The 26446-nt window shown below is 35.8% G+C and overlaps 1 protein-coding gene across 1 annotated transcript; it reads left to right on the top strand.

The window, feature by feature from the left end:
• Positions 1–217: 217 nt before the first annotated feature.
• Positions 218–26446, top strand: LOC127841097 (IQ motif and ankyrin repeat domain-containing protein 1-like). Its single transcript, XM_052369655.1, has 15 exons — positions 218–309; positions 3669–3825; positions 6447–6625; positions 8655–8819; positions 14022–14154; positions 16383–16507; positions 17129–17191; positions 17988–18127; positions 18717–18771; positions 19424–19516; positions 19898–20012; positions 20810–20909; positions 23380–23514; positions 23999–24127; positions 24643–26446. The coding sequence occupies exons 2-15, from the start codon at positions 3678–3680 to the stop codon at positions 24809–24811; spliced, it is 1749 nt and encodes a 582-aa protein (XP_052225615.1). The 5' UTR covers positions 218–309; positions 3669–3677; the 3' UTR covers positions 24812–26446.

Below are 26446 nucleotides of genomic sequence, written 5' to 3'. Positions count from 1 at the left end.
GTGTTTTTTTAATTAATTTTAAACTCAGGATATTCTATTTTAGCGTTATCGATTGCCAATCTTTACAGTCAGAGACGTAGATGTTATCTACGTCTCTGTTACAGTATAGAAAAGAATTGTGGTGTTTAACCTTAATGGTAAGGTATAGTTAACTAGAGTAAGGTAGAGTAAATTCATGTTTAACCAATGAAATTTCTAATAAAAAGAACTGTCAAGTGCGGGATTCGTTTGTTGTAAAATGGCGACGAACATTTTCCGCACAGCGTAGTTTACCGACGAAACATTCGCTGTGACTTTACAATTTACAAGGTGGTTAATATTTCTGTTATATATATTAAATACGATAGCATATACCTTCAAATTAATTTTAATTGTTTCGTGTGCAGCAATGACTAAGAAACTAACAATGATCTTAACCAATTTATGGTGGGTTCTTGTTGAGTCGTGGGGATAGAGACCGCGTGAAATCCTTTTACAGAACGTTTGCAAATGATGCATTCGTTAAGAAAAAAATTTGACATTGTCACGATCGTTTTTTTAGTAAAAATTCGAAAACAGCAGGTTGATATTGCAATTCATTTCTTGATTTGTTGTTTTTTTCCATGTTATCCTCGAGTGCCCAATAAAATGGCCAATTTCGACGCATACAAGCTGTTTGTTGAAGTTTTGTTACTCAATTTAGGGATTTATGTAATTAATTTTGTTATTGCATAACACATTTACCTTTAATTTACACAGTTTAAATTCAATTGATTGTGTTATCAACAAAACATCGTTGAAAAACGAAATGACCCAAGTCTATGTAACGGCGGCCATATTTGTTGAGAGTGCCCTAAAACGACACATCTGATTGGTTACCTGATTTCAATGTAAATATCACTCCTGTGGAGACTGAATGCATAAAATATTAACTAGTGCAGTGATTAATAACCATAACTTTATCTACGTTAGTTTTTTTTATTATCTCCCTTTATTCAATTTCAAAGTAAATTGTCCGGAGCATAACTCCAAATCTATTCAATGGATTTACTTTAAACTTAGAATATAAACAGATGGCAACTAGGAGAAGTGCAGTGACCAAAAACCATAACTCTATCTACATTAGTTTTTGAATTATCTCCCTTTATATAGTTTCAAAGTAAAGTTTTGTCTGGAGCATAACTCTACATCTACTGAAGGGATTTACTTGAAACTACAAATATAAACATATGGCAACTAGGGGAAATGCAGTGAACATGAACCATAACTCTATCGGCTGTAGTTTTTGAATTATCTCCCTTTATTTAATTTTGTTGTAATTTTGTATCCGTTTTGTCACAGATGACACAGGTGCAATGTTTTACAAATATTATTCTACTCTCTAAAACAAATGTTCTCATACAAGGAAATACATTTCTGTGGGAATGGCCATGTTAACATGGCTCTTGTTTGTTATTGAGTTTGAATCTATGTATTTCATGTCTATATTATGTATCAATTAATATAAAAAATAAAATCCATACCACATTTCAAAGCATTTAGAATGAACCAAATTATGGCAAGCGGTTCGACGCATAATCCCAAGAAACTAGGTTTCTCATGAGAACCTAAGTTCTCAGAATGAGAACCTAGGTTCTCAGAATGAGAACCTAGGTTCTCGCTTGAAGATTGCACATGGCGTCAAGAACCAAAGTTTTCAAATGAGAACCTAGGTTTTCATGAAAACCTAGGTTCTCATTTGAAAACCTAGGTTCTCATGAAAACCTAGGTTCTCATTTGAAAACCTAGGTTTTCATGAGAACCTAGGTTCTCATGAAAAACCTAGTTTCTTGGGATTATGCGTCGAACTGCTTGCCATATCCGTGGTTTTCATTTGGGAACCATAGGTTCTCTGAGAACCTAGGTTCTCTGAGAACCTAGGTTCTCTGAGAACCTAGGTTTTCAGAAAACCTAGGTTCTCATGAGAACCTAGGTTCTCATTATGAGAACCAAGGTTCTCATAGAACCCAGGTTCTCATAGAACCCAGGTTCTCTTGAGAACCTAGGTTCTTTGAAAACCTAGGTTCTCTGAGAACCTAGGTTCTCTGAAAACCTAGGTTCTCTGAGAACCTAGGTTCTCTGAGAACCTAGGTTCTCAGAGAACCTATGTTTTCATAATTACGCGTCGGACGGCGTAAACTTGCTCGTTTGGAATACGGGACACATATTATTCAGGGCGCAGGATCAATGGGGTTCACATATGATTACACACGGGCTGGACAGAATGAAAACACGCCGTTAAGAACTTTTTGCAGATATCTCAAGTTATTGAAATATGTTTGCAAAGTCTTTAGCGCATAAGTTTTTCTTGCAGTGTTGCCGATATCTTACTATTGAATAATACATTATTACACATAATCAATAGGGATAAAACTTGTATTTTATACCATAATGATTGCTTCCTACATGTAGGTCACAGACATACTTAAAATAGAAAACTGTACCGTACAGTCGTTTGAGGCCCGAACAAGGGAATTGAATATTTGAAACTCATTTAATGCTGTAACAATATATTATGTAACGATTGATCTGAATTTTTAGTCCCAAAATAATATTTACAATTAAAGATGTATTTCATAAACTGTTCAATTTTTTATTAACGTGTTCAGACCAATGTCGACCGATTACTTTACTAATTTCATTCCTAAATAACACCCATGCACGGAAACATGAACAAGAGGCGGTCACTGACGGCTAATGCCTGTGGTCACAAATATTCAACAGATAAGTTTCGTAGAATATTACTGAGCATTGTCTGAACATTGTTCAGAAAATGCTCTTGGGGAGAAACATTCACGGTTTCACGCCTATTTCTATTCGTGTTACACATATGCCGCCAGCGTGTACCAAGCAATGGGAGACAACTGGAGGTTAATTATGGCACGCGGTTTGACGCATAATCCCAAGAAACTAGGTTTCTCAGAGAACCTAGGTTCTCTGAAAACCTAGGTTCTCTGAGAACCTAGGTTATCAGAGAACCTAGGTTCTCATGATAACCTAGGTTATTGAAATCCCAAGAAACCAGGTTTCTCACGAGAACCTAGGTTCTCATGAGAACCTAGGTTCTCATGAAAACCAAGGTTTATGAAATCCCAAGAAACCAGGTTTCTCATGAGAACCTAGGTTCTCATGAAAACCTAGGTTCTCATGAGAACCTAGGTTTCTCATGAGAACCTAGGTTCTCATTTGAAAATCTTGGTTTACGCTTGAGAACCTAGGTTCTCATGAGAAACTAGGTTTTTCATGAGAACCTAGGTTCTCATAGACACATAGAACTTAGATTCTCATGAGAACCTAGGTTCTCATGAGAACCTAGGTTCTCATTCTGAGAACTTAAGTTCTCGTTTGGTATCCTAGGTTTTCAAAAGAACCTAGGTTCTCATTTGAAAACCTAGGTTTCTCATGAGAACCTAGGTTCTCATTTGAAAACCTAGGTTCTCATGAGAAACCTAGTTTCTTGGGATTATGCGTCGAACCGCTTGCCATACCAAATGACTACTGTTATACAATGTCAACTCGCTCGTTCGGTTTTAACAATCCTTAGGCATAACCCACTGAAAGAATAATTTTTGTGTTTTTGTAAATTGCAATTGTTAAAAAGATTAACAAACTATATGCCTATGCAAAGTTTACCTTATGTGTTTCAACAGCTCTGAACCATGCCCCCTAAGAAGCCTGTGCCAGCCAAGCCAGCTGCTGGCAGAGGGGCACCTGCCACTAGAGGGGCTCCAGCTGGGAGGGGGACACCCAGAGGGGGTGCTGCAACCAGGGGGGCACCAGCCAAAAAAGGGGCAGCACCTGCTCAAGGTTTGTTCCTGAGAAATATTTAATTTAAAATTGTAACTAAATTATTTTTATCTGAAAATATTACAATATTACCAATTTTACAACCAACATTTACCATTCTGATTAAAAGCAGACAGCTTCTAGTATTCCAACTCTTCTTAAACTTTACCTGACCTTAAACTTGTCACAACTTGTGTTAAGTATGCAGTGATTTTTTTGGTTACAGCCTGTGGCATTTGGATTGGGAAAATTAGCGCGATAAACCATGAAATTGGGAAAAATAGCGCGATAAATTATGAAATTGCGAAACATTATAAATATGATTATAAGAACAGAATAAAAATTGCTAAGTTCATATTTGACAGCATTTTTATTATGCCCCCCTTCGAAGAAGAGGGGGTATATTGCTTTGCTCATGTCGGTCGGTCTGTCGGTCCGTCCACCAGGTGGTTGTCAGACAATAACTCAAGAACGCTTGGGCCTAGGATCATGAAACTTCATAGGTACATTGATCATGACTCGCAGATGACCCCTATTGATTTTGAGGTCACTAGGTCAAAGGTTAAGGTCACGGTGACCCGAAATAGTTAAATGGTTTTTGGATGATAACTCAAGAACGCTTATGCCTAGGATCATGAAACTTGATAGGTAGATTGATCATGACTAGCAGATGACCTCTATTGATTTTCAGGTCACTAGGTCAAAGGTCAAGGTCACGGTGACCCGAAATAGTACAATGGTTTCCGGATGATAATTCAAGAACGCTTATGCCTAGGATCATGAAACTTTATAGGTAGATTGATCATGACTAGCAGATGACGCCTTTTGATTTTCAGGTCACTAGGTCAAAGGTCAAGAACACGGTGACCCGAAATAGTAAAATGGTTTCCGGATGGTAACTCAAGAACGCTTATGCCTAGGATCATGAAACTTGATAGGTACATTGATCATGACTCGCAGATGACCCCTTTTGATTTTGAGGTCACTAGATCAAAGGTCAAGGTCACTGTGACCCAAAATAGTAAAATGGTTTCCGGATGATAACTCAAGAACGCTTATGCCTAGGATCATGAAACTTCATAGGTACATTGATCATGACTCGCAGATGACCCCTATTGATTTTCAGGTCACTAGGTCAAAGGTCAAGGTCACAGTGACAAAAAACATATTTACAAAATGGCTGTCACTACAACTGTGAGCCCATATGGGGGGCATGCATGTTTTACAAACAGCCCTTGTATTATAAAGTGTTGCTTTCATGTCTTCTTACAACGTTTAGTTAATATCCTTCCACATGCATATTAAACTTGCAATAATCAATAGATTCTTCAATATACATGTATCTTGAAGAATCTATAGATTTAATCATAATCTCTTTAAGAGTATGATTTTAATTCAGGATGTTTTTTAAAGTAAAATATGATAGGGTGAAAACATTAACAAATATTAACAAACACGCTTTAGTGTTCTTGCTGTGTTTATGTTGTATTAAATGGAGCTAAAATAACACATTTCATTTGTTAACCTTTTAATATCTTTCACAATTGACATCCTCAGTTCAATGCTATTTCACCAAACTATACAGATAAACATAATAAAGCAGAATATGCATATGAATCTGAATATACACAGATCCACTAACATATAAATCAAATCATGTTTGTTTCTTTCAATTTTCGAACGGTTCTCGTTTAGCGTTATTTTTCATTTTCGCTGCTCATAGCAAACTTCTCGTCTGCTTGCCTCAATCTTGGACGTGTGTAAAAACAGGCGTTAACAATCGGGATACATCGACTATCGTCAGTATCCTCCGCAATATAGAGAGAGATGTGTCGATAGCAACGTAAAATCGTATTCGGCTACATTCGCAAACATTCGTAAGTCAGTTGTCATTCGACGAAGACTCGACAAGCTTGATCGGCACTCGTTCTACGAAATTAACGCTAAATGACATTGTAATCTTATTGGCTTAATTGGGAAAATTTGGTCATTTTTAATGAAATTTTGGTCAGATTTTTGGGAAAAAACGTCATGTTTTGCAATTGGGAAGCAGCCGAATATCGGCGGTAATTTTGGGCAAAAAAAATCACTGGTATGCAATTTGTTCTCCAGGTAAATATTCGTTCTGGGCTTAAATATTTTCTTTCTTCTAAAAAGATTGCAGGAAAATAAACACACTTCAGAATTTATTTGGGTCGGTCAAATGTACAGTCTGCATTGCACCCTATGAGTATGAAAAATACTCACGTGATCAAATGAAGTCCCCAATTGTTATATATACTCATAATATCTTTCAATCATGTATGCAATATTTACTCTGACATTTGCTGTCTTTATTCGTTATCTGGGCCTCTGTGCTGGGTAAACAATCCTTTAGAAAAGAAATTATGAGCCCCTTCATGCATAAATGGGTCTTATGCCATATGTGGCCAACATAGCTTCATACCAGCTTGCGCAGTCACACAGTCTTGTCAGGAGTTACCCTGTCTGCTATAAAGTCATGCTAGGTTTAGTGGTCTCATTAAATTGTACAACATAACTCTTGACCATACTGTACGAATGCGACGCGCTGGCCATATATGGAATAAGACCCATTTTCGCAAGATGTGGCTAACATTATGTGGATCATTTGTTTCTTTCAGGTGCCAAAAAACCTGCAACAGGTGAGACAAAACCTAAAGAGAAAGTTTGGACAAAAGAGGATGAATCTGCCAGAAAGATCCAGACAAAGTTCCGCCAGTACAGAGCCAAGAAACTTCTTGATGTGAAGAAGAAAGAGAAACAAGATTATAATGATTTGATGGATAAGCTAGAGAAAGAAGTAAGGATGTGCTGTAGTCTTTATAAAGCTCCACATAAGATTTTAGCACAAATAGTCACTGATGCCTTTGATCTTCTAAGCAAATGATATTACAAGGTTTCTTAACTTGAATATTTCTGTGAACCAACCCAGTATTTCACTGTGTACTGTGTTTTGTGACAAAAACATCCTCTGTTAGTTTAGTGTCTTGTTGTTTCAGTTTACATGGAGCAGTATTTGAAAGCTTTGTAAAATTACTTTTTTGCAACCAAAAGAATTTTACCTGTTAAGTTGAAGGCAACCTTATCTCAGGGTTTTTTATCTGATTTTGGGGAACGGGCCTGGCCTTTTTTTAGGGGAAAAAAATCATGCGAAACGCCAGATTTTGGGAGGGGGGGGGGGGAAATCGCGTGAAACGCCGGATTGTGGGGAAAAAAAGGAAAGTCTAAAATAATCAATTTAACATATTTTACTGTTTTTAAAACAAATTCAAGGCAACAGATATTTTAATTATGCAATATTATTCTATTTTCTACAGTGGATCAGGTTAACTTATATATCTAAAGGCTAAAAAAAAAATATAAAAAAAATTTTGGTGGGGGGAATGAAATCTAGGATAAAATTTACCAGCTAAGGGGGAAAAAATCCGAGGGGAAAGGGCCGATTTTCGGCGGGTCCCAAAGAAGGGAAAAAAAACTGTATCTTGCGCGATTGAGCGGGTGGTCGGCATTCAGGAGAATGATGTCCACTCAATAACCCAAACAGTTAAAATTGGATCATAATGAAACTTTATCGTAATGTTTATGGACAAAGTATATCTGCCAAGTTTGACAACCAGCTTGATTGCATTGAGAACTTGTAAATTATGGCCTGTGTATTACAAAATAGCCAATTTTACGGTGGCTGCTCTCTTTCTCTGATAGCTTGGATTGGATCATCATGAAACTTTGTGTAATCTTTCTGTTATAATCATCTCTGCCAAATAGCATGAAGCACTTCTTCATTATGGAGCTTGAATTATCAACAACATACCTAATTAATGTTATCTGCCCTCTGATTAGGGGTTTCTGTTCAATAAATTCAGTTTGCAGCAACCAATCTTGATGATACATTAAATATAATAAGCTTAATTAGAGACATAGCTCTGGATTTAATGTTTTTCTAGTCCGTTTTAGGTCAATGTCACTGTTGAATAAGTTGAGTTTGAATGGGGTATTATGCTAAAATGTAATTGGTTTGTAGCAATCGTGCATACTTTAAATGTACTTTTTGGAGACATTAAGGTCCAGGTCACTGTTAGTATAAATAAAATAAAAAACAGTTTTCATTCAATTAAGTCAGTGGAAAATGAGAATAGGGCAGTAATTATTTTGCTTGGTTACTTAAAACATTTTGTGTATAGGAAGCTTACAAGCAGATTTTACTTGAGATTGACACAATTATTTTTAATTTAGTTGGATTTATATGTTTAGCTCGGAAGACCTGTTTTTATGGCATTTCCTTTTTTTAACCAGGTTTTCCAAAGCGGACGGGCTGGCGGGCGGGCGGAACAAGCTTGTCCGGGCCATAACTATGTCGTTCATTGTGAGATTTTAAAATCATTTGGCACATTTGTTCACCATCATTGGACGGTGTGTCACGCGAAAGAATTATGTCAATATCTCCAAGGTCAAGGTCACACTTTGAGTTCAAAGGTCAAAAATGGCCATAAATGAGCTTGTATGGGCCATAACTATGTCAATCATTGTGAGATTTTATAATCATTTGGCACGTTTGTTCACCATTATTGGACAGTGTGTCGCGCGAAAGAATTACATCACTATCTCAAAGGTCAAGGTCACAATTTGAGTTGAAAACCTGGTTTTGTGACAATTTTGTCCCTTGTTTTTTATTTTCATAATTAAAGCATTCACAACATCTTCTTGTACAGTTTCTTCCAACTCAACAGACTTTATCGTGTCTCAATGAGCCTCAGGCTTCGGATGCAATCATTATCAAGCAAACTTTGTATGTTTTACCTATGGACTTTTCACTGTACATTTTCCTTCAGGCCTTTGTGAAGCTGGTGCAGATGGAGCAAGAGAAGGCAGAGAAGCAGCGGCAGAAGGAGGAAGAGGAGAGGAAGAGGAAGCGGGAGGAGAAGCAGAGAATGAAGCGCATGCTAGAGGCAGCCTTTGACGGGGACACAGATGAGATGGCCATAGTGCTCAAAGAGGTTTGATGGGAAACGGGCATTATTGAAAGTTATTTATGTTTAATTTTTATTAGCTCGGCTGTTTTCGGAGAAAACCCGAGGTATTGTCATAGCCAGCTCGTCGTGTCGTGTCATTTCGTATCCGTCATCGTGTTGTCCGCGTCGTGCTAAAACCTTAACATTTTTTCAAGGTTTTGAACATTGGCTCTAAAATCAAAGTGCTTCCACCTACAACTTTGAAACTTCATATGGAGCTGCACCTTGATGAGTTCTACACGCCACACCCATATTTGGGTCACTAGGTCAAAGGTCAAGGTCACTGTGACCTCTAAAAAAAAAAAATTTTGGAAAGCTTTCATTACTTCAAAAATGCACCCGCAGCCGAGCGTGGCACCCGTTAAGCGGTGCTCTTGTTCCATTTTTCATCTAGATCATTCAAATGAATGTTGGATCTATACGCCTTATAATTTCTTTAATGATTGAAGTTTGCTTAATGCTCTGGTTAGGTTACATTGAAATATCTCTGTATCCCTGTTTCTGCTACAGGTATTCTACATGGAACTTCTTGCAAGATAAAAAGTCAGGTTCAGGATAAGGTTTCCATGCATTAAATGCATTTTAGCCGGGTTCTGGGAAATCCATACTTTATGTGTGTGCTTTAAATGTCGTCTTGAGCAGTTTACCCTATGCAGACTTCACGTGGATCACTTTTTCAGCTTTTTCAGGAATTTTTTGTTTAAAAGAACCTTCTTCAAAATGAAAATCCAGTCTAGATGGATAGTGTGGCCCCTGATTTGCCTGAGACGATAGTTTGCACATGTATTAAGCCTTGTTTTCTCAGAGCTTGGCTCATCTCTGTAACTATAAAATATATTATTGAAACTTCACACATCCCTCAGGGATTATCATGAAAAGTCTTTAATAAAGAGCCATAACTCTTACCTGAAATTTTGCAGAATTATGCACCTTTTTGTATTTGTACTGAGTAAAACTCAGGTTTGACTAGTGTTGAATCAAGGTCACTGTTATTAGAAGTCGAACAATGTTTTCAGCTCCATAACTTGAGTTGGGATGGAGGTTTTGTGCTAAATTGTGTGTGTATTGAGCTTGTATGTAGGCCTTGGTTGGAAAGTTCATTATATAAAAATACCGGTAACTTATTTTGTCAAAAGTTGATAATCAAGTTTATTAGCATAGACACATTTCCTTTTTTAATCTATAAATTTTCAGCTTTCAATTAATTTATTCTATTAACTACTAGAGATAGTCAACTTCAAAATCAAAATATATGTCTTGTCATTATATTATGTGACTGTCAGAAAGTGTACATGATTATCACAAAAGCATAAGATCAGTCAAGCGCTCTGTAAGGGAATCCTTTTGTTAGCTCATCTATTTTAATTAGCCGGATTTTTTTCGAAAAAATCTCGGCTTATAGATTGATGTTGTCGGGCGGGGCGGGCGGGGTGGCGGGGTGGCGGGCGGCGTGCTCGAAAATGTTAAAGTTCTTATTTCATGGTATAACTTTGGTATGCTTGGACCTAGAGTCTTCAAACTTGACATGAAGGTTGGCCAGGATTAACAGATGACCACTGGTCATTTCAAGGTCATTCATTTGAAGGTCAAGGTCACTGTGACCTTCAATATAAAAAATGTTAAAGTTGTTATAACTTTGGTATGCTTGGACCTAGAGTCTTGAAACTTGACATGAAGGTTGGCCATAACTAGTTAGTAACCACTGGTCATTTCAAGGTCATTCATTTGAAGGTCAAGGTCACTGTGACCTTGAATGTAAAAATGTTAAAGTTCTTATTTCATGGTATAACTTTGGTATGCTTGGACCTAGAGTCTTCAAACTTGACATGAAGGTTGGCCAGGATTAACAGATGACCACTGGTCATTTCAAGGTCATTCATTTGAAGGTGAAGGTCACTGTGACCTTCAATATAAAAATGTTAAAGTTGTTATAACTTTGGTATGCTTGGACCTAGAGTCTTGAAACTTGACATGAAGGTTGGCCAGAACTAGTAAGTAACCACTGGACATTTCAAGGTCATTCATTTGAAGGTCAAGGTCACTGTGACCTTGAATGTAAAAATGTTAAAGTTGTTATAACTTTGGTATGCTTGGACCTAGAGTCTTGAAACTTGACATGAAGGTTGGCCAGAACTAGTAAGTAACCACTGGACATTTCAAGGTCATTCATTTGAAGGTCAAGGTCACTGTGACCTTGAATGTAAAAATGTTAAAGTTCTTATTTCATGTTATAACTTTGGTATGCTTGTACCTAGAGTCTTCAAACTTGAAATAAAGATTGGCCAGTACTAGAAGATGACCACTGGTCATTTCAATGTCATTCATTTGAAGGTCAAGGTCACTGTGACCTTAAATGTTAAAATGTTAAAATTGTTATAACTTTGGTATGCTTGGACATAGAGTCTTCAAACTTGACATGAAGGTTTGCAAGCACACTTAGATGACCACTGGTCATTTCAAGGTCATTCATTCTAAGGTCAAGGTCACTGTGACCTTGAATGTAAAAATGTTAAAGTTCTTATAACTTTGGTAGGTAAATAATGAAATTGATGGAAACTTCAAACAATATGTTACTAATTTGCTAATAAAAAAATTGAGATCAAACTTTCCTAATTGTCAATTCAAGTTCATATTTGTGACCTTAAATGTTATTGTTGTTCATGTATATGCATGCATTCAAAACATAACACAAGGTTTGCTCATGCCTTGAAAAGTACTTACATTTCATTTTGACCTTTGAACAATATTTCAGTAATTTAAGTATTGCATTGACAAAAACACGAAAGGTACTTTCCTGTCATTTAAATCAAAAATCCGGCTTCAATGCGGTCATCTCCGACCGCGGAACTCTTGTTTTTTTTAATATGAGCTATTGTCATCACCTTGGCGTCGGCGTCTGCATCGGCGTCAGCGTTGGCGTCCAATTAAGTTTTGCGTTTAGGTCCACTTTTCTCAGAAAGTATCAATGCTTTTGCATTCAAACTTGGTACACTTACTTACTATCATGAGGGGACTGGGCAGGCAAAGTTAGATTACTCTGGCATACATTTTGACAGAATTAAGTGCCCTTTTTGTACTTAGAAAATTGAAAATTTTGGTTAAGTTTTGTGTTTAGGTCCATTTTATTCCTTAAGTATCAAAGCTATTGCTTTCATACTTGCAACACTTACTAACTATCATAAGGGGACTGTGCAGGCAAAGTTATGTAACTCTGACTGGCATTTTGACAGAATTATGTGCCCTTTTTATACTTAGAAAATTGAAAATTTGGTTAAGTTTTGTGTTTAGGTCCACTTTATTTCTACAGTATCAAAGCAAAGCTATTGCTTTCATACTTGCAACACTTATTAACTATCATAAGGGGACTGTGCAGGCAAAGTTATGTAACTCTGACTGGCATTTGGACGGAATTATGGGCCCTTTATACTTAGAAAATTGAAAATTTGGTTAAGTTTTGTGTTTTGGTCCACTTTACCCCCTAAAGTATCATAGATATTGCTTTCATACTTGGAACACTCGCAAACTATCATAAGGGTACAGTAAAAGGACAAGTTGCATAACTCTGGAATATATGGTTAAATTTTGTGTTTCGATCCACTTTACTTCTAAAGTATCAAGGCTATTGCTATCAAACTTCAAATACTTTCATGCTATCATGAGGTTACTGTACCTGGCTAGTTGAATTTTACCTTGACCTTTGAATGACCTTGACTCTCAAGGTCAAATTATTAAATTTTGCTAAAATTGCCATAACTTCTTCATTTAAGATTAGATTTGATTGATACTTTGACAAAACTACTCTTACCTGACATACCACAATAGACTCCACCCAAACCATCCCCCGTGCCCCCCCCCCCCCCCCCCCCCGAATCCCCCCCCCCACCCCCCTATAATTTTTTTTTTTTTTTTTAAGATCATCTCACAAATGACCACCACACCCTCACACTATACCCCCTACCCCCCCCACCCAATTTTTTTTTTTTTGAAACGATTAAAAAAACACAAATATTTGTTTTTATTGTTTTATTTTTGAAATACCGTCCAACCATCGCAGCCCAAGAATCCCCTCCCCCCCACCCCTGAATTTTTTTATTTTTTTTTTTTCATTTTATTTTTGCATTTTTGGAAGATAATGTAATAAATGTCCACATCCCCACACTATACACCCCTCTTCACTGCACCCCTCCCTCCTTTGTGATTGAAATTGAAAGTCCCTTCACCTTTAAAAAGAAAATAGATGAGCGGTCTGCACCCGCAAGGCGGTGCTCTTGTTTAATTTTGTTTCTGAACTAAATAAGATTTCTTACACTTTGTTAATTTTATTTTTCAATAAAAATATCTTGAAATCAAAGGTAATGCAACAAATTCTTTAAAGCTTAATATTGCATGTGGCCAGACAAAATTTCTGGCATTATTATCCCCCGCCATTGGCGGAGGGATATTGTTTTGGCGTTGTCCGTCCTTCCGTCCGTCGGGTTTTCCGTCCGTCCGGAGCAATATCTTGGAAGTGCTTTGGGGGATTTCATTGAAACTTGGTATGAGTATATATATGGATAATAGGATGATGCATGCCAAATGGCAATGTACACCATCTGATAATAACAGAGTTATGGCCCTTTGTATCTTGAAAAAATGCTTTTTGTGTGTCCACAGCCATATCTTTGAAGTGCTTTGGCGTATTTCATTGAAACGTGGTATGAGTATATATATGGATAAAAGGATGATGCACGCCAAATGGCATTGTACACCATCTGATAATAACAGAGTTATGGCCCTTTGTATCTTGAAAAAATGCTTTTTGTGTGTCCACAGCCATATCTTGGAAGTGCTTTGGCGGATTTCATTGAAACTTGGTATGAGTGTCCAGAAGCATATTGGCAGGGGATATCAATTCAAGAAATTTGCTTGTTTGTTTTTTATGGATGTCTGGTGGAAAAGAAAAGAACAAATGTTACGAATAAATAAAGTACATGTAGTAACATTGGCCAAAAATAACCATTCACTTCAAAAAATCTTATTTGCTTGTACAATTTCTAATAATAGTAGGTATTGAAACACAGTTTAAGTCTTGCTTAGAATTGTTTTCGTATTGCATGTGATATATTGCCATCCTTTGCAAAATAATGAATTTTGTTGCAAACCTTTAGTTTTTCTGCAACAACCTTTTGAACATTATGTACCCATCAGGTAGTGGAGGCAGACAACAAATATGGCGTTCCAGGAGATGATGTGATAGGGAAAGCTCTGCGTGCCAGACACATAATGAACGTAGTGGAGTGTGAAGATGCCAATGAGAACACACCCATATCTGAGGCTGCAAGTAGGAGACCTTTTGTTTGCACTCTGTCCGTCAGTCCGTCACACTTTTCTGGATCCTGCGATAACTTTAAAAGTTCTTCATATTTTTTCATGAAACTTGAAACATGGATAGATGGCAATATGGGCATTATGCATGTCATTTCATTTTGTTCCTGTCAAAAATTCTAGTTGCTATGGCAACAAATATATAAAAAAAATTCTGACAATGGTGGAGCCGGTAGGGGACATATATTGCTTGGCAATAGTCTTGTTTTTGTTGTTGTTTTTTTCGATTATACTAAATGCACGCCAAATATATAGAATATAAGGTTTGTGTCTTTATGTACATGTACTTATCCGGCGAGTTGAAGAAGGGTTTACATATTAAAGCTAGCTGAGCCTTGTAGGCCTTCTGGAGATGATTTGGATAATTTAAGCACAGAAAGGTACTATAGCCTGATATTCAATGTATCCTATCACGTCTGGAATAATCTATGTTTGGTTTGTGAGACAAATATTAATGTTTACATGTAAGTGCTAACAACAATTTAATACTCATTTAGATTACTAAATGTAAAATTGCCTAGTTATAAGTAATCTATTTGCGGTGTTTCAGCCATTTAAAATAGTAGTTATAATTTACTTGTAAAAGCAGTATAAAAGATTAAAAAAAATCCGTTTTCTCTAGATTAAACCTTCAACAGCTTTTCAACTCTTTCAAAAGTGTGGTTTTGTGTAAATATCAATTCTAGTTTCATTAAAGCTTTAAAACAAAAAAACAAACATGGCTGTTGAATTTCACATGCACTAAGTATAGATGGAGGATTCTTCTTCCTTGTTATTATTGGTATTTAAATCATTATGATATTTATGTAAATAAGCCATGTGATTAAGTCATATACAGTACGCCAAAACTTAAAACTACCAGTATGTCCCTTGAATTTTCTTATGAAAAATCATTTACTGGTAGGATAAAAATGTTTTAAAACAGAGTCATTTTATCTTTTACCAGTATGTTTTTTACACTATTGTGTATATGACATATCTTTTACCAGTATGTTTTTTACACTATTGTGTATATGACATATATCAATCTCAACTCGGGTGAGCTTAAATTAATGGAAAGAACAACACAACTTGTTTAACCACTAGAAAGTTTTATATAAAAGTGTGGCATCAAAAACAGGTTACTGAGTAAACATTTTTATAAGCTATGGTCTATTTCACGATACAAATAGTGGTAGTTATAGTTTGTTTCATAATAGATCAATTAATTTCCCAAATATCTTTCTTGAATCATGAAGCAGGAACAGATTCTGAATTTTTAGCTTGGCTGTTTTCGGAGAAAACCTGAGGTATTGTCATAGCCAGCTCGTCGTGTCCGTCGTTGTGTCGTCCACTTTGTGCTAAAACCTTTACATTTTGTCAAGGTTTTGAACATTGGCTCTAAAATCAAAGTGCTTCAACCTACAACTTTGAAACTTCGTATGTAGCTGCACCTTGATTAGTTCTACATGCCACACCCATTTTTGGGTCACTAGGTCAAAGGTCAAGGTCACTGTTACGTCTTAAAAAAAAATCTGACAAGCTTTCATTTATTCAAAACTGCCCCCACAGCCGAGCGTGGCACCCGTTATGCGGTGCTCTTGTTTATATTCATCCTAAGATGGGTTCGCATTGAGACCTTTAAGTAACTTAAAGTAAAGTGTCAAGAGTTATTATATAGTAAACACAATGTGTTAAATTTGTAAGGTCTTAACAAAGACAAAATACAGAAATATAGGTAACAAATCAGTGCCTGGTTACATTTTTCCGCCTGTCTTTAACTGAAACTGAACAGTTAATTCTTCTATGTAAGGATTTAAATCATCGACACAAAAACAAGACCTCTACATTTTGTTACTTTAAGTCTCACTCCCAAAAATAAACTGTAGAAATCCAAAGGACATCTAATCAAGCACACAAGCAGCAAGAACACATAAAGGTTGGTCATAATAATTATGAGTTGGTAATTCCACTAAGTTTTGTTCAGTGGAATAGGGCATTGAGTCATTAAGTAAAATTCTTATTGCAAAAATGCTGATAATTAATCATTGTGAATACAAAATAAGATGTATGGGTACAATTATGTTTTAAAAAAATAACAGTTTTGAAAATATTGTCAACTGGTAATCTGCTACCCTTAGTCTTAATCTTTGAAATGTGTCAGTGAATATTGGTCCAAAGTTTGACCTTTTGCCTTGATTCTAGGTGGGGGTCATGTTGAGGCCATCAAGTTCCTGCTGGAGAGAGGGGCAGACCCCAACAAGAGGGGCCAGTTCATGAGAACCCCACTCTACAGGGCTGCGTTTGCAGGGCACTTGGAGGCATGTGAGGTAGGACTCATCTGAAGGGCAGAATTTTATGATTGCACCTTTGTAAGGAAAGGGGATAATTGGTAAGATTGTTTGGGGTTTAGAACTGATCTTGGCAGTGTAAATGATGGCCACATATGGTAGATAAACCATTTTCATGTGACATGACTCATATAAGTATTTATTCTTGCTTGGTAAGACTGCTTATTAAAATGACTGGAAAACTCCACAAGAAGTCAACACGTTTTAAGCCATACTGGAAACAGCTTAAGCAGTAATACTTTAAGTTATATTATTAATAAATCTTTGGTATACAAGTTTGTAAATTGCAGCACTGCAAAGTAGCATCCTTCTATTAAATGAAGATGTGCTGTCACCTTTATGTGTATACTAACTAAAAAGATGCTGTCAGATATAATGAAGCACTCACCGAACAAATTGCCGATCAGTTAATTTTTTTCTATGTAAACCATGGAAAGTGTATGTTAAAAAAAAATGGCGTTGCCAAATATCAAAATGTACATGTATTGACAAAATGGGGATAGACAAACCACATTAGAACAGTTTATTTCAAAATCCAAGTTCTTGTATGTCACTAAATAATAGTGTTGTTATTAATATTGCAATTAATTAAAATTGCAGATCCTGCTACAAAATGGTTCTGACCCTCGGATGTACGCCTCAGATGGACAGACTCCTGAGCAGGTTTGTTCTGCAAATGCACATTTTATGTAATAAGCAACATGGAGCCCATGACCAATTTTTAACAGCTGTTTATGCCATGATGTAGTTACAAAAAATCTAGCCCATTAGGTTAGATAACTCAAATCTTTACAGTGACAATTTTATTTAAGATTCAAGTCTCTTCTCTGAGAATTTTGAGGTAAAATCAGACAATGCTTTCTAAGGTTATTTATTGTTCCCTACCTGTGAAACCGGAGAGGACTTATGGTTGCGCTCTGTCTGTCAGTCTGTCTGTCAGTCCGTCACACTTTTCTGGATCCTGTGATAACTTTAAAAGTTCTTCATATTCTTTCATGAAACTTGAAAAATGGATAGATGGCAATATGGACATTATGCACGTCATTTCATTTTGTTCCTATATCAATAATTCTGGTTGCTATGGCAACAAATATATATTTAAAAAAATACTTACAATGGTGGAGTTTCACCGGTAAGGGACCATATTGCTTGGCAATCTCTTGTTTTTAACTTGTATATTATGTGTTTTAAACCTAAATAAAAAATCAGTCAATCATTCGCCCCTTATCTCTATTCATTTTAATGTAGCAGTTGTAACTTACTGGAAAAGTATGTGCATTTTGTACTGGTTCACCAGCTAACAAAAGAAAAGTGCTAGTTGGTAAACTGACCACCATGATAGTACAGAAATGCTGTTGAAAACAGCCAGAAATAAAACCAAACAATCAAAACAAAACACATATTCATTAAAAAGTGACTTTCACCAAGAGGTTACAATGCACTTACAACAATGTTTCAGATTGCCTCGGTAACGGCCATCCAGCAGCTGATACAAGGCTGGGACCTGGAGCAGACAGAGTCTCTTCTGAAGAGGTTGGAGGCCGAGAAAGAGCGAATCAAGGAGATGGAGCGCCAGAAACGGGAGGCTGAGACTAATAAGTAGGGGACATATGTTTAAGCCTTTTCAGCTCATAATATGGGTGAAAATGGCTTTATTCAACCAGCATAAAACCAGAACAGCCTACATGTAATTTGCAGTCTTTTCAGGTTATATGCTGTTTGCTGCTCATCAGTATGTTAGGGGCTGAAATATAGGCTTTAAATCTTCACTGTTTATTGTGGTATTTTGTGTAAAATATTTAATACAAAATTGTAGTTCGAATAATTAATAATTATAATAATATTAAGCATATAGGGGCAACATGTTTAATGGGACGAAATGTTCAAAGACTTTCATATTTAAAAAAAAATGTTTTTTTTAACCAGCCCAACTTTCAAATTTTGATTAATCTATAAATATAAAATTATCAAGCAACCAGCTTTAAAGTCATCCAAGGTTTTGTAGGCTCATTGGCAAACTGGGTAGCTCCAGTCAAGTCTCTTCATATAGGCGGGCTGATGTGGAGCTATGCTGGCTGCATATGGCACTTATTTTCACATAACACAGCTCAGTTATCAGCAGTGCTTCAAATGTTTCATTTCTTTGTATCTTATTGTGTGAGCAATAATGTGCTTGAATGCATTACAGACTTGAGAATGTTGTAAAGGAAGCACAAGAAGTCTTTGATGTTGCCCAGAAGAAGGTAACCAAGAATGTGTATTACCAATAAATAGTGAGTTGTTAATTGGTGGAGTATTATCAAAGAATATACAATGAATTCATTTAAACTAGCCTACAAAAGGATATATGAATGTCAGTCATTAAAGTAAACATGCAAACAAAGCAGAAGTATTCAAATGCAGGAATGGACATTTTAATGGGTAGCCCATGGGGACCCTTACCTTTCTATATAGAAGATCTCAAATCAAGTTTTTTTATTGATAACATCAGTTTTTAATGATGTGACTTTCAATTTTCCTCAAATATGTTCTCCTTGTCCATATATATTTTGTTAGTATCATAAATAAAGAGAACTACATTTTTTGCTTAGAAAAAATAGCCTTCTAAGAGTGATAGGAATGACACCACTAGACCACTAGAACTAAATTACATATGAGTCGCGTTCTTAGAAAACTGGACTTAATGCATGTGCGTAGTGTCGTCTCAGATTAGCCTGTGCAGTCCGCACAGGCTAATCAGTGACGACACTTTCCGCCTAAATTGGATGTTTGCTAAGAAGAGACTTCATTTAAATGAAAAATGTCATAAAAGCGGAAAGTGTCATCCCTGATTAGCCTGTGCACATGCATTAAGCCCAGTTTACTCATAACGCGACTCATACAATGTCATTTCAGTATCAATATGCATACTGTGAGCTACAGAAGAGGATCATGGAGCATGACCAGGCACCCACGATGGGCTTTGCAAAGCCTGAAATCACCATTCAGGTAGGATTGAAAGAATTGTGGACCATGTTTTTGAAAACATATTATTTCAGGCCTATAAAAATAGAATTTCATTTTTGTACGCAGCTTTCTTAGTTTACATTTTGTATAAAAGACATTTGTAGATTTGATTCTTGCCATTTAATGTACCTGTTTTGATGTAATTTCCACTTGGATTTTATTTAGTATGTGGAAAAGACTCATTTAAGAAGTCAGAACATCTTGCACTTTATGTTTTAATGCGCTATACAATACATGTACCATGATATTATATATTGGTCTATCTGCCTCTTACTGCATTGAGAGGTCTAGTGAAAAGATACACATGTGACATAGAGATATCCAAGCTTATTACTAATGCTATCACATATTTGTCATCTGCAGGCTATTCAGGACTGTGAATGTGACGTAGAGATTGCCAAGATTGATCTAGACAAGGCAAGAGATAAACTGGCACAGGCCAAACTAAGGTTGAGAGAACAGATGAAGGGTGGGGAAGGTAAGTGTTGGGATGATTTATATCAATTTACCTGCATGACTTTGTCTGCTGGGACAATTTATCTGTACTTTATCCGTATTACTTTGTCATCTGTGCCAAGGTATCAATTACTTTATCCGCATGACTTTGCTTTGTCTGCTGGGACTTTATCTGCATGACTTTGTCTTCTATGACAATTTGTCAAGCACTTTATCTGCATGACTTTGTTTTCTATGACCATTTATCAAGCACTTTATCTGCATGACTTTGTCTTCTATGACAATTTATCTACCACCTTATCTGCATTACTTTGCTCGCTTTAAAAATTTATCGTGTACTTTATCGGTATGACTTCGTCTTCAATGACTATTTATCAAGCAATTTATCCGCATGACGTTTTGTGCAGTGACAATTTATCTAGCACTTTATCTGCATTACTTTACCGGCTGTGACAATTTATCAAGCACTTCCGCATGACGTTTTGTGCAGTGACAATTTATCTAGCACTTTATCTGCATTACTTTACCGGCAGTGACAATTTATCTAGCACTTTATCTGCATTACTTTACCGGCTGTGACAATTTATCTTGTACTTTTTACCAAAACTTTGTCTGCTTTGACAATTGAACTACCGGTAGCTTTTTATGTGCATAACTTTGCCTGTCTGAGGCAATGTAACTAGTTCTTTATCCGCGTTGTGAAAGTTTATCTAGCACACAAAAAATAGTTCATGTGAATATCTGTGTGATAATCATACATGTATGAAATTTGATGAATGCAAAGCATCTGTAACTGTGTGTGCTGTTTCTATCCTACAGAGCTGGATGATAATGACCTTCCCGGTGTCAAGGTCACAATCAGAGAGCTGGATGATGTCCTGCTGAGAGATGTTGGCAACAGGATATCAGAGTCTGGCAAGTAAGGGATACACAAGCTGGACAATCAGTCACATGGGAATGTTAATGTTGTCTTTGAAGCTTCATTTTAGTTGTTATTTATGGGCTTTCTACAATGGGTTGGATAAACATGTCTGGCAAGTGTGGCAAGAAACGAAAACACAATGTGTAAAATACTTCTTTTGATCAATATTTTAGCTGTTGTATGATCATTTGTTTTACACACAATTTTAAACAAAATTATTATGTTTTGATATTTTTTATGCCCCCGGATCGAAAGATTGAGGGTATATTGTTTTTGGCCTGTCTTGTCATTGTATGGCTTCAAAGCGGCGCAATAGGGGGCATTGTGTTTCTGACAAACATATTTCTTGTTTCTTGTGGATTTGCAATCAAAAGCCAAAGATAAAAATGGGCACATAAAATGTACGCGATTGTGCATTCTCTTGAACCTATTTCTGCATCTGAGAATACAAGAAAGATTAACAAATGTAAAATTGAAAGAAAGCATAAAAACATTTTTATGTTCCCCGGTCTATAGTGGGGGACATATTGTTTTTGCCCTGTCTGTGTGTTTGTTGGTTTGTTTGCGTCAAACTTTAACATTTTCCATAACTTTTGCAATATTGAAGATAGCAACTTTATATTTAGCATGCATGTGTATCTCATGGAGCTGCACATTTTGAGTGGTTAAAGGTCAAGGTTAAGGTCATCCTTCAAGGTCAAAGGTCAGATATATGGGGGTGACATAGTGTTTCACAAACACATCTTATTAAGATATAGTCTGTTTAGTTATATATACTAAAATTCTCACAGCGGAATTACCATAAGGAAGGAATTGTGGCTGAAATTCATTTTAAAGTTTGCATCCAACAAGTACAGATCTCTGTTACTTCTACAGAAGTTCAATTTGAAACTTGACACATGTGTTCACAATCATCATAGGTCCCTGACCAATGCCTATAAAACTGAGCCTCAATTAAGCAAACTTTGTCCCTTATTGTCCATTTTGTACTAAGAAACTTGTGGTAACAATTTGCATGCAAAACTTCCAATCTCTAGCTGACATGCAGGGTCTATAATGGGCTTGCATTTGAGGCCAGTTGGATCAAGATTAATATCACTGTTTATTAAAAATAGATAATAATTAGTGCCAAGTTAATTCAATTAGGAAGAAGATTTTGCGCTAAAAATGTGTGTGTAGTAAGGTTACTATCTGATTTAGGGTTAATAGAAATTTTAGGCAAATGCGGTCAAGGTCACTGTTACTGAAAAAGTGAAAATAGAAAAGTGTTTCTGCTCCATAAGTTAACTTTGGATTAGTATGCTGTAATTTTGTTCGTAGAAAGCATAGATGCAGTCCAATGGTATAATTTCATTAAGGGCCAGTTGAGTCAAGGTCAGTGCTATTTTAAATAGAGCAATGGTTTCTTCTCAATAATATACCCCCACTAAACGAAGTTTAGGGGGGTATATAGGAGTGAGCTTGTCTGTCGGTCAGTCCGTGCCCGCTCTCTAATTCAAGTAGTTTTCATCCGATCTTCACCAAACTTGGTCAGAAGTTGTATCTAGATGATGTCTAGGTCAACTTTGAATATGGGTCATGCCGGGTCAAAAACTAGGTCACTGGGTCACTTAGTACGTTTTACACATTCAGCATGGTGTCTTCTCTCTAATTTAAGTAGTTTTCATACGATCTTCACCACACTTGGTCAGAAGTTGTATCTAGATGATGTGTAGGTCAAGTTTGAACATAAGCCATGCAGGGTCAAAAACCAGGTCACGGGGTCACTTAGTGCATTTTAAACATTGAGCATGGTGTCAGCTGTTTTTTGTGAAGACAACATGCAAAATATTCTGTGTCAATGCGGCATGTGGGGGTATTCCTTCACGTCTGTGACAAAGCTCTAGTTTGAGTTTGGTTGTTAGTATTTTGCTGTTTTTTATGTTAAGGTTGCCCACATGCAGACCTTGTTTTCAAACTTAAATGAATTTGACTACCTACCGGTAATTGATAAAAAGTTGAAGATCTAGTTTCTTTTAGTGTTCACATTCCTTGTTTTATTTTATAAATTGTCAGTTTTTAACTAGCATAAACAATATAACTAGATCTACTACAGATTTTCAACTTTAAATATGTCCTTGTGAATATTATATCAGATGACTGACAGAAACTGAACATTTTACTATCAAAGCAGAAGAAAAGTCTATGGGCGGCACTTGTTAATATATAACATTATTTTTCAATGGAAATGTTAGAGCTTTTCAAGTGACTACTGGATTTATCTGTGTTCAAACACTTGTTGTGGTGGTCATCAGTAACTGTTACACATTAAGTTGGTCTTTCATTCTCTTTATCATTCAAATTAAGTATGTAATGCCAAAATCTGTTTTTCTTATGTGTTAAATTATAAATTAACACTATTATATAAAATACTTTCTTCAGTGTAAAGTATAAGACGAAAGTTAAAACAACTTCATGTCACTTGCAGATGGCCCCTCATTATTGATCCTAACGGTCAGGCAGCCACTTTTCTGCGTTACCGTGACACCAATTACATCAACACTCTCAGTCCCATACAGATGGAGCAAGAGAAGATACGAATGTCCGTGCTTGGTTCTGTAAGGTAGGGCGTAGGAAATCACACTCCAAAAAAAAGCTGCCTTGTGCAAACATGGCTCTTTTCAATATACGGCCATGCAACCATGTGTATAGATGACACGGTAGCTCCTGACCAGACTGTGTAAAATGCTCAGACTGGTCTGATGCTACGCAGGCAGCTCCAATACTTTCAACAAAATAAACTGAAGAAATCTTTATTCAAAGACCATTTGTATTAAGACCCTCAAGTGGTCACACTAACAGGGGCAAACTTAATAGTGTAACTCAATAGGTTATTTACATGTTCTTTTCACATTTTGAAGTTCTTTTTCACAATAATTCAACCGTTTTAATATTCAAATATTTGCAAATTAAAAAAATGTTTGTGTGTTTTATTAATTTAAAATTTAGATTTTTTTCTTTTATTTAACATTTAAATGCCTACCCAACCTTAGGGGATCGAATTACCTGTCTGTTAATAAATAAGCTATATTTGAAATTTCCTGCAGGTTTGGTAAGCCGTGTGTGATAGACATGATGGAGGTGGACATGTTCCATGCTGTGGAGACTCGCTTTGATGAGGTCACTGCAGGGCTACTCAACATGATGATGGACAAGTCAATTATGAGGGAGGAAAAGTGAGTGTCCAGACTGGGGCCAGTTCTAGAAATTATCATAATTTCAATCTTAATAAAGTATAACCTTCAAATAATAGCCAATTAAAGGTTGTTATTCCTTATGTTATGTTTTTCAATTATCATTTTAACGCCTTAATTTATATTTCTTTTCATATTTTGCGACTCTAATTTGCCTATTTTTCTATACGTGTAAGTTATATTTACTATTAATTATTTATATAGGCAAATAATTATTATACAGGTTTTGACTACTGGGTCAGTGAATATAATATTACATTCATTGGTAGCATGTATTATTGACTTGGTGGTCTTTTCTCATGCTTTTAAAAGATTAATTTAATCAGTAATTAATAAAGACAAATTAAAAAAAAAATAGTACTACAGTTGTCTCTATGACATAAATTTTGTAGATATGTTGCTATAAAATTATATATCATCACATTTCAATGTTCACAGGTTTACAATGCAAAGTTTCTCAATTAATTATTCACAGTTTTTCATCTCACTGTTCACAGCTACCTGAAGCTGGTGAGGGAAGGTGATCCCCCGGACTATCAGAAGAACAAATTCCAAGACCTGCGAACGTGCAACTTCAAAGTCTACATCATCACTAAGAATACAATGCCCCCTGAGAATCTGCTTGATCGAACATATCCAATCAGAATTCATGTTCCTGTCACATGATTACAGATAAGCCAATTAGAATGCATATTCCAGCCACATGAATAGCCAATCAAAATGCATGTTAAATTCATGTGATTGACAAGAATTTATTGTTTTGTCACATTATCATTTAATGTGTTGTTGATTTTTAACCAGGTTTTCCGAACGAAAAAAACAGGTTATTAGATTGGCGAATGTCGGTGGGCGGGTGGGCGAAACAAGCTTGTCCGGGCCATAAACTTTGTCGTTCATTGTTAGATTTTAAAATTGTTTGGCACATTTGTTCACTATCATTAGACGGTGTATCGTGCAAAAGAATTACGTCGATATCTTCAAGGTCAAGGTCACACTTTGAGTTCAAAAGTAAAAAATGGCCATAAATGAGCTTGTCCAGGCCATAACTATGTCATTCATTGTGAGATTTTAAAATCATTTTGCACATTTGTTCACCATCATAGGACAGTGTGTTGCACGAAAGAATTATGTCAATATCTCCAAGGTCAAGGTCGCCACGACTAAAAATAGATTTATTTTGAAACAAAGGGGGTTAATTATAAACAATCAGTTCAGTTTGAGTTGTTTCCCTTTATCAGACTTTTTTCACTTTGAAACCTGTTTTGTGACAATTTTGTCCCTTGTTTAAATCTAAATCCAGTTGATAAAAGCAATATTTAACTTTTTTACAATAGCTATTTTAAAATTCAGGTGCAAAATTGTTGCGACCTTACAATATGTCCACTTTACTTAACTCACTCTTTATAAACCTGTATATAATGCTTCTGTATTTCATAAAAAGAATTAAAATGTAGGCTTTAAATATTTAAGTGTTCTTTCAATTTACTTCTGAGGCCTTCAAACTGATCATAAATAGATAGTTGTTTCAAATCTTTTATTACGTTTGTTACACATAAAAATAGTATATTAATAGGGGCTTCCAATTGCTTATGTCAATCATATTACAGATCTAGGAAAATAAGTGTTTTGGTAAAAAAGTATATGTACTGCATTTAAGTCTCCTAGTCTTGGTAAATTGACGATAAGACACATGTGCACAACCAGATCTGACCATAGTTTAGTGTATTACTAAAATAGATAGTGTTGAAATCAACAAAAGTTTAGATTATTTTAATTTGCTTAAATGAAAAGGCAAATATTTTTATTCCAACCAATGTGAAAATGCAAGAATGTGTCATTATGTACATTTGTATACTTCATGTTTAATTTATTTAAAAGAAAACATTTTTATTTAAAAAAATGAAAATAGATAAAATTATGCAGATTGGTCTATATATTGCTTTCATGTATTGATTGCTGTAACGTTATTCAAATACATTTACCATGTACCAGGGTATAAACTTGCCAAAGTTCTTCCTTCAATTTTTAATTCACATATGTTACCCATATAAAGATTGCCAATTAATGTGATATAGCATTCTTTGGGCGAGCATATGTTGTTGCAAGATTGGGAGGATCAAATGTTGACTTTGTGTGTGCAAAAGAATACTATTTAACATGAAGATATTTAGCGATTGTTGTTCTAATAAAATGTGATAAGTAATATCTGTGATATATGCATAATGTAAATTGATGGCATTTATTTATTGTTTGTACATTGCCCTCAGTCTCATACTCTTATTAAAGTATATTAATATTCCA

This window comes from Dreissena polymorpha, chromosome 8 (assembly GCF_020536995.1).
Source record: "Dreissena polymorpha isolate Duluth1 chromosome 8, UMN_Dpol_1.0, whole genome shotgun sequence".
Taxonomy (NCBI): domain Eukaryota; kingdom Metazoa; phylum Mollusca; class Bivalvia; order Myida; family Dreissenidae; genus Dreissena; species Dreissena polymorpha.
The sequence above is the reverse complement of the archived record's forward strand: the minus strand, read 5'-3'. Positions and strand labels throughout refer to the sequence as shown.

Bases quoted from the DNA above. Each gene is read 5' to 3' on its own strand.
- LOC127841097 (XM_052369655.1), top strand. From the start codon at position 3,678: ATGCCCCCTAAGAAGCCTGTGCCAGCCAAGCCAGCTGCTGGCAGAGGG. The intron at 16,508-17,128 runs GTAGGACTCATC...TTAAAATTGCAG, and splicing joins GGCACTTGGAGGCATGTGAG to ATCCTGCTACAAAATGGTTC. The intron at 18,772-19,423 runs GTAACCAAGAAT...ATGTCATTTCAG, and splicing joins TTGATGTTGCCCAGAAGAAG to TATCAATATGCATACTGTGA.